This window comes from Papio anubis, chromosome 17 (assembly GCF_008728515.1).
Source record: "Papio anubis isolate 15944 chromosome 17, Panubis1.0, whole genome shotgun sequence".
NCBI classification, from domain to species: Eukaryota; Metazoa; Chordata; class Mammalia; order Primates; family Cercopithecidae; genus Papio; species Papio anubis.
In genome coordinates, this window is record NC_044992.1 from 43,871,715 (window position 1) to 43,880,657 (window position 8,943).

Consider the following 8,943-nt stretch of genomic DNA (forward strand, 5'->3'; position numbering starts at 1 on the left):
TTAGCCAGGATGGTCTCGATCTTCTGACCTCGTGATCCGCCCGTCTCAGCCTCCCAAAGTGCTAGGATTACAGGCTTGAGCCACCGCGCCCAGCCTAATTTTTTGTATTTGTAGTAGAGACTCGGTTTCACTATGTTGGCCAGGCTGTTATTGAACTCCTGACCTCGTGAATCACCTACCTTGGCCTCCCAAAGTGCTGGGATTACAGACATGAGCCACCGCGCCAGCCATGACATCTGTTTTTAATAATTTAATAATATCTGTATTATATTATCCCGTTAATTTCCTCTTTTCCACCATTGCTGAACTCTTAAGGTAATGGTTGCTAATTGTTTTCTGCTCACTATTCCTCTGAGAATATAATGAATACAATGGGTCCTCTCCCAAGAACAATGCATTGCTGTATCCACTCAAAATATTTTACACTAAACAAAATGTGTAAAATAAAAATGGTCTCATCTATGGACCAGTCCATAGACCTTAGATAAAGAACCTTAATGATAAAGTTCTTGGACTAACTAGCCTGGTAGGGGGTAAGGAAGCATTCTTCCCTGACTCTCCAGGACCCCCTGGGCCCACCAAGCACATTCCCAATCCTGCTGACTTGAGTTTATAAATGCAGCCATTCCAAGGCTGTTTGGAGCCCTTCATGAAGGGAAATTCTTTTAAAATTATTATTATTATTATTATTATTTTTTGAGATGGAATCTTGCTCTGTCACCCAGGCTGGAGTGCAGTGGTGCGAGCCTGGCTCACTGAAAGCTCTGCCTCCTGGGTTCATGCCATTCTCCTGCTTTAGCCTCCCAAGTAGCTGGGACTACGGGTGCCCGCCACGACGCCCGGCTAATCTTTTTGTATTTTTAGTAGAGATGGGGTTTCTCCGTGTTAGCCAGGCTGGTCTCGAACTCCTGACCTTGTGATCCGCCTGCCTCGGCTTCCCAAAGTGCTGGGATTACAGGCGTGAGCCACCATGCCCGGCCAGTTTTTATTATTATTTTTAAAAACCAGAATATTTATTGCATGACTAACGGTTGAAATTTTTTTTTTTGTTTTTTTTTTGAGACGGAGTGTCGCTTTGTTGCCCAGGCTGGAGTGCAGTGGCGCGATCTCGGCTCACTGCAGTCTCTGCCTCCCAGGTTCAAGCAATTCTCCTGCCTCAGCCTCCCAAGTAGCTGGGACTACAGGCATGTGCCACCATGCCTGGCTATTTTTTTTTTTTTTTTCATTTTTAATAGAGACGGGGTTTCGCCGTGTCAGCCAGGATGGTCTTGATCTCCTGACCTCGTGATCCAGCCGCCTCGGCTCCCAAAGTGCTGGGATTACAGGCTTGAGCCACTGCACCCGGCCTAATGGTTGAAATTGTTAAGATGATTCAGATGCTTCCACAGCTGCCCTTTTGGGTTTAGGTCTTTCTTCATGAAATCCATGCCTGAATCTGGTATACAGCTTTTAGGTGCCTTATTCGACCAGTCCCAGTGAGCATTTCATCTTTGAGCCTTGGCACTCCAGTTATACATCCTCTTGTGCTTGGCAGGGTAGCCACATTTGCCACAGGTCGACTTCTCTTTTTCTTTTCTTTTTTTTTTTGAGATGGAGTCTTGCTCTGTTGTCCAGGCTGGAGTGCAGTGGCACAATCTTGGCTCACTGCAACCTCCACCTCCCAGGTTCAAGAAATTCTCTGCCTCAGCCTCCCAAGTAGCTGAGATTACAGGCGTCTACTACCGCTCCCGGCTAATTTTTTGTATTTTTAGTAGAGATGGGATTTCACCATGTTGGCCAGGTTGGTCTTGAACTCCTGACCTCATGATCCACCCACCTCAGCCTCCCAAAGTGCTGGGATTACAGGTGTGAACCACTGTGCCTGGCCTGCCACAGGTCAACTTCTGAAGGTAGTAGGCCTTAGAGCCATAGTGGTGGCACGACTTGTGTGTCTTATTGCAATGCTTGCCAAGCGATGATGTTCCCTTCATCTTGCTTCTGCAGCCGAGACCAAAGAGCAGGAAATTCTTACCATCCTCTTGGCAAAAACTGGATTCCTGGAATTTCACAGGAAAGATAGGGCAACCACCTTCCCTGGGGGCTGCTTCTTGATTGCCACTGGAGGTAGTAGGAAGTGAGCTGGTAGGAAGCCAGCTGTGCCATTCTGTTTGTGTAACAGCATTAGCAGTTAATCCATTGCTCCCTTGGTGAAACATCGGTCACTAGTTCAACCTCAGTTCCATTTCCTCTTCGGCCATGAGATTCCTGGGCTCTACTTCAGGTTGTCACTGGCTTGCTGTGGGCAACCTTGAGGGAGTTTCTTAAGGTGAAAAGGCTGAGGAGATGCAGCAGATTGTGGTAGACCAGTAGCTCTCAACTGGGCATGGTTTTGCCCCCCAGCCAGGGGGCATTTGTCAATATTCTGACATTTGGCAATTTGTCACAACTTGGGTGGGGATGTCAGTTACTGCTGGCATTGAACGGGTAGAGGTTAGGGATGCTGCTAAACATACGCTACACAAGGGAGTCCCCTCCACGACAATGAATTATCTGGCCCCAAATATGCCAAGGTTAAGAAGTCCTGGGGTGGAAAGGCCATGATTGTATAAGTGTCAGACAGATTGGGATTCGAATCATTGGCATGCTGTATGACCTTGGGCAAGTCACGACACTTGTGCAAACCTCAGATGAGTCACCATAAAGCTAAGAACACAGATTCTGGAGTTTGAATCCCAGCTTTACTAACCAGCTCTGGTTTAGTAGAATTTAGGCAGATGCCTCACCTCTCTGAGCCTCTTCATTTGCTTGCTTATCTGTAAACTGACTTATTCTGTAGGGATGTTGGAAGTTAATCATGGAAAGTGCTTAGCATTGTGTATGACACACAGGTGCTCAAATGTTAGCCCACATTATTACAACTCACCAGCCTTTTTCCTCTGGGAACTTCTATAGCACAGAGCTCATGTACCCACATATACAATGATATAGGGCATGGTGTACTTATTTCTACTCTGTTGGTGCCCCAAACTCCTTGAGGGCAAGGACGTTAGGATTAGATTTCTTTGCTTCCCCTAAGGTCCCTAGGAAGATGTTTAAATACCTACATGACTGTCTTTAAATTGCATGTAAATGGAATCCAAATTTTCTGTATGTTTTAACTCTTTGCTAGTTGCCTTTCAGTTAGAAAGTGTTGTTAACACCAATTAGATATTTTCTTGGTTTCACTATTTCACATTTTGCAGTTGAGGTATAAGGTTTTCACAGAATGGATCCCACTTTTAAGTTACTACTCCCTTTGAAGCCATCCAATTTGAGACAGACCACATTCCCAGCTTCTCTGCATGAGTTCTCTGTCCATGGCTTTCTCCTGCAAGGACTTAGAGAAGCAGCAACTGTTGATATGTCAACTTAGCTAATTTTACATGGGTTATCAGTCCCACTGTAGCCAAGAGCGGCAAGACTGGTGGGAATAGACTTTAAGAACTCAAGGAAGATGCTGGACGAAGCTCTCAATGGAATTCATTCATTGGCATACACCCCCAAATCATCTTTTTTTTGAGACGGAGTTTTGCTCTTGTTGGCCAGGCTGGAGTGCAATGGCGTGATCTCAGCCCACCACAACCTCCACCTCCTGGGTTCAAGTGATTCTCCTGCCTCAGCCTCCCGGGTAGCTGGGATTATAGGCATGCACCACCATGCCCGGCCAATTTTGTATTTTTAGTAGAGACAGGGTTTCTCCATGTTGTACAGGCTGGTCTTGAACTCCTGACCTCAGGTGATCCGTCTGCCTTGGCCTCCCAAAGTGCTGGGATTACAGGCGTGAGCCACCGTGCCTGGCTCCAAATAGTCTTTTATCCCTAGCAAAACTAAGATGATAAATTCTCCAAGAACTAGGATTGTGTACTTTATCTGCTTTAAGAACATTTAGATACTCTGAGAAAGACTAATTGATAGTGAAAATGAAACCTATAAATGGGGCTAAACACAGGCAGATAGAAGCCTACCTCTACCTTTCACCTGCTATACAACTTCTTTGGGACCAAGTTTCCCTTTCTGAGCCACCTTAATTGTTGTATGACCGGAATGAAAATAGATGGGACCAAAAAAAAAAAAAAAAAAAAAAAAGGAAATAGATAGAACAACACTGCAGTTAAGGTTTAAGCTGGCCTGAGGGGAGAAATCCCCAATCTGCCATTTACCACCTCTGTGATACTAGATAAGTTATTTTGCTTCCCCAAACCCTGGGTCTGTCATTTGCAAAACAGTTTTAAAGTTGTGCTTATAACTCTTAGGGTTGTGGAGGTAATGAATGTAAAATGCTTGGTTCAAATTAAGCCCTTCAAATTATTAATTTTTAGTAATTTATTAACCTATTAATATACAGTATATTAATTAACCTATTAATATAATTGCTTATTAATATATAGTTGTGTGTTAATATTAATATACAGTTGTGAATATATGTATTAATATACAGTTGTTACAGTTATCCTTTGGTATCTGTGGGAGATTGGCTCCAGGACCTCAGTGGATACCAAAATCCCCAGATGCTCAAGTCCCTTATATAAAATGGTGTAGTATTTGCATATAACCTATGCACATCCTCCCATCTACTTTAAATCATCTCTAGATTACTTATAATACCTAACACAAGGTAAATGCTATATAAATAATTGCTATACTGTATTGTTTAGGGAATAATGACAAGAAAAAAGTCTGTACATGTGCAGTACAGACACAACCATTCACTTTTTTTCCTGAAGATTTTCTGCCTACTGTTAGTTGAATCCACAAATATGGAACCCATGGATACAGAGGGCCAACTGTACTAAATCTGAAGGGAAAAGGCAAGAATCTCATTACTCAGACAAACCCACATCCTCCTGGGAGAACATGAGAACCCTCTGTGTTCTTACAGTCATGGCAGTGCTCCTTCTCAGCCCGGAGGAGTTCCCAATCACCAATGGTTGACCAAATTCCCTCTCCTCACCCTCTACCAAGGCCCTCCTGAAGGTCAAAGGACAGAAGCACCGACAGGGGTTTAGAGAAACGTTGTGTTTAATGGTAAAGCTTAGTACACCCCAGCACCAGGAATGGCGTGGAGTCGCAGCGGCAACAGGCAGGTGACCCCCACGGAGCCTCACATGGCGAAGAGGATGAGGAAGGCGACCATCAAACAGAAGAGCCCCATGGCCTCAGACAGGGCAAAGCCCAGAATGGCATAGGAGAAGAGCTGCTGCTTGAGAGATGGGTTCCTGCCAGGGACAGAGAGAACTGCCAGTTGAGGGACAGGAAGGGGTGAGGGGAGGGGAGGGCATAGGAGGGTGAGGTGAATGGGGAGTGGAGTTACTCCTGGGAGAGGGCCTAGCCTGCACAGATCCTGGGGATTTGGATGGACAAGCAGAGTGGACCAACCTGGTAAGTTTAAGTGAGCCAGGCTGGACACATGCTTTCTCTGGAGAAACTATGATGTAGATGAAATCAACCTGAAGGCTCCTTAAGGGAGATTCTTCAGCTGAGGCTTCCCCAAACGGTGGAATTTCCAGTGGGAGATGCTCCAGGCCACCCAAACTTACCTGGCATAGCCAATGATCAAACTGCCAAACACCGTTCCAATGCCAGCCCCTGAACCAGCCACACCAACTGTGGCTGCCCCAGCACCAATAAACTTGGCTGCTGTGTCAATGTCCCGGGAGACAACACTGGTCTGGAACTCCCGTCTGGCCACCTGGAGTGGGAAGCTGCTGTAGGAAGGCTAGAAAGAGAAGCAAGGCAGGCAAGATAGCAGAGAGATAGTATGGCATAAGGACAGGTGGCTGACTCTACCTCCCTCACCCCACCCACCTGAGCTCTGAAACTGTTGGCAAACTGCCTGGTAAATGCAGAATACTCTGATTGCAGAGTATGCTGGGAATTAGTCTTCGGGTCTGTTGTCAGACAGGGCTAGGGAAATTTCATGGGTTAGGCAGACCTCACAAGGCTCACCATGGGGGACTTAGAACTATTAAAGCACACAGATTCTCCAACTCTCCTCCCACTTTGGTCTAAAGACAACTTAACCTGAAGGACCCCTGTCTGGGGACATTCCTTGATTTTTAAAAAATTAATGAATGAATGGGGTTTTTTGAGTCAGGGTCTTGCTCTGTCACCCAGTCTGGAGTGCAGTGGCACAGTCACAGCAGTCTCAACCTCTGGGATTAAGCAGTCCTCTCCTCTCAGCCCTGGAGTGGCTGGGACTACAGCCACATGCCACCACACACGGCTAATTTTTATATTTTTTTGTAGAGATGGGGTCTCACTGTGTTGCCCAGGCTGGTCTCGACTACTGGGCTCAAGTGATCCTCTCGCCTCAGCCTCTCAAAGAGCTGGGATTACAGGTGTGAGCCACCACCCTGGGCCTTGGGAACATTCCTAAGAGGGCTATTCCTCCCTTACCTGTTTAGATGAATTCACTGGGCTATTCAGGAAGGAGGCAGACACAGGCCTGATTAGACCCCTGGTACAGCGGATCTGTAAAATCAGAAAGCCACATCCTACCAAATCAGTCAAGGAAAAAAAAACCCTAATTGCTGAGCTGTCAAAAATGACTACAGATTTCATGAACAGAATAAGTTCAATGTATTTCAAGGTCAATTTATTCCTGTTTCTATCAGGCCTGCCCCAGAGACAGCTGTCTTGATAGCTTGATGTAGTCAGCAGTGGCAACCTTCACCATTCAAAACCATACCAAAGTTCACTCCTTTGGGCACAGCCTTAATCGGTTTTCCAGAATGGAACAAGAACCTACACTAATACCAAAGCAGGTACAGGAAAGGTTTATACCCAGATCACCGAGTAATCAGATGGGGGAAATTTTATTCTGCTAAAATACACTCACAGCTGCATACCCTAAATGGAGTGGGCCAATCAGCCCTGGAAACCGACTGGAATAGCCATCCAGGAGAGCCATCTGTAACATGGCGTTTTTGAAATACTTTTTAGTGAAGTGGTTCTCAAACTTGGCTGCACAGTGGAATCATCTGGAGAAGTCTAAAAGATACAGATGCCTGGGTTCCACCCCCATTCCCAAACTCTGATGCAAATGGTGTCTAAGGTGCAGCCTAGGCATCAGGATTTTTAAAAGCTCCCTGGATGATTCTAACACGCAGCCACTGTTGAAAACCACTGTTTTAGGCCGGGCGCGGTGGCTCAAGCCTGTAATCCCAGCACTTTGGGAGGCCGAGACGGGCGGATCATGAGGTCAGGAGATCGAGACTATCCTGGCTAACACGGTGAAACCCCATCTCTACTAAAAAATACAAAAAACTAGCCGGGCGAAGTGGCGGGCGCCTGTGGTCCCAGCATCTCGGGAGGCTGAGGCAGGAGAATGGCGTAAACCCGGGAGGCGGAGCTTGCAGTGAGCTGAGATCCGGCCACTGCACTCCAGCCTGGGCGACAGAGCCAGACTCAGTCTCAAAAAAAAAAAAAAAGAAAACCACTGTTTTAGTGGGCTGTCTCTATGGCCAAGCCAGACTGGGGATAAAAATCAAATCCAGACTCTCTGACCACATTCCAAAGCCAAGATAGCTTGGTTCACAGGCCTAGAAGTTACCTTCATCACATCCTACAGCCACCTCAAAGAGCCTACATCATCAGGACGCCAAGTTCCCCTGGGTTCATTCATTAAACACTGATGGCGCCCACACCATACACCTGGTACTACAGAGCACCGCGGCGCGGCAGCTTACCAGAGCTGGAGAAATGAGTAATGCCCCGGTAGTCTGCATTTTTTCAGTCTGCAGAGGGGAAAAAAAAGTAATAATTATCCCATTGAGAGCCTGGTTGTTTGCTTATAGTGACGACCTTTGGTCGTCCCCTTCACCCCCGCCCGTCCTCCCTAGACCACTCTCTTCCTTGCACCGTGCCCCAGCTGAGGAGGGCATTAGAGGTCAGAGGGACAGAGCAGCGGGTCTTCAAGGGAAAGTCATGGAGATTGGAAGTCAAGGAAAGGGGCCCAAGCCCCAGGAGGGAAATGTTGCGAAAGGGAATGGTCTCCCAGGAAGGCTGGAGGCGGACACTGGGCAGGTGTCGCGCAGGGTCCTGCCCATCTTACACGGCAGTCGTCGACCCGCCCCAGCCGAGGCAGTCAATCGTTCATTACCGTTGGTAACTAACATTCATTGATAAGGCCATATCTAGATTGCCATCGCTTCTCCCAGCTCTGGGGGGAAATACCCCTCCCCACTGCCCAGCCCACAACCCTGCCTATGCTGGCTCCCGGTCCCAAGTCACCTGCACTCCCACTGCCCTGCAACCCCTGCTCGGCCCACAGCGCTCGCCCGGCTCAAGGTGACAGACTCACCTCCCAGCTTTAGCCCTTGGTCTCAGCTCTCAGCTTCCCCCACCCACGTGTCCTGGACCTCCTCCATTCTCATTGGCCGTAATATCCCCGCGTCCCCATTGGTTTGCGTCATCGATTCCTCCACTCTTACTGGCTTTCCGCAGCTGCTTCCTCTCCCTCCACAGGAGCTTCGTGGCAATTCCCGCCTCCATGCGGATAGAGGCTGGGCTTTACTGCGAGATCTGGATTACGATTGGCTGATCCCTGAAACGCTCGACCATAGAGTTGGCGGGACTCAGAGGTTCCATAACCTCGCGCACAAGATGGCGACCAAGGTGGAAGCTGAAGAAAAAGGCGTGGAAGAGAGGACGGGACATGTGACACAGTCATACACATGACTTTGGCCTCGAGCCTTCATTCGGGCGCTTGGGCCACGGGGCGCGTTGCATATTGGGATTTGTAGTTGTGCTGGGGGGGCCGCCCCAAGGACAGCTGAGATCCCGCGAGACATTCGAGGCCGGGAGAGCCGACGCCTTTGCGGTAATTCCCACTGTGGAGATTTGTGGGAAGTCCGCTTTAGCCATGGAGAGTAAAGGCCGGCTGGAAAGTCCCCAAGCGGTGAGCGCAGTTTTGTGAGCCTCAGC

General features: G+C 47.9%; 1 protein-coding gene across 4 annotated transcripts; it reads right to left on the bottom strand.

Moving 5' to 3' along the window:
- Window positions 1-5,019: 5,019 nt before the first annotated feature.
- On the bottom strand, window positions 5,020-8,408 carry ATP5MC1 (ATP synthase membrane subunit c locus 1). Of its 4 annotated transcripts, none has more exons than XM_003912692.4 (5): window positions 8,321-8,408; window positions 7,707-7,754; window positions 6,415-6,489; window positions 5,556-5,734; window positions 5,020-5,234 (listed from the first exon to the last, which is right to left on the bottom strand). In XM_003912692.4, the coding sequence occupies exons 2-5, from the start codon at window positions 7,743-7,745 to the stop codon at window positions 5,120-5,122; spliced, it is 408 nt and encodes a 135-aa protein (XP_003912741.1). In that variant the 5' UTR covers window positions 7,746-7,754; window positions 8,321-8,408; the 3' UTR covers window positions 5,020-5,119. The 4 variants fall into 4 exon arrangements, with proteins under 4 accessions (XP_003912741.1, XP_003912743.1, XP_009188450.1 ...); XM_003912694.3 differs by having other exon boundaries at window positions 8,251-8,369; XM_009190186.4 differs by lacking the exon at window positions 6,415-6,489 and having other exon boundaries at window positions 8,321-8,397.
- Between the last annotated feature and the right edge of the window lie 535 nt (window positions 8,409-8,943).

Excerpts from the sequence above, each read along its gene's own strand:
- ATP5MC1 (XM_003912692.4), bottom strand. The coding sequence starts at position 7,745 with ATGCAGACTACCGGGGCATTACTCATTTCTCCAGCTCTG. Across the intron at positions 5,735-6,414 it reads CAGTGAATTCATCTAAACAG|CCTTCCTACAGCAGCTTCCC; the intron begins GTAAGGGAGGAA and ends TTCTCTTTCTAG. Across the intron at positions 5,235-5,555 it reads TTGATCATTGGCTATGCCAG|GAACCCATCTCTCAAGCAGC; the intron begins GTAAGTTTGGGT and ends TGTCCCTGGCAG.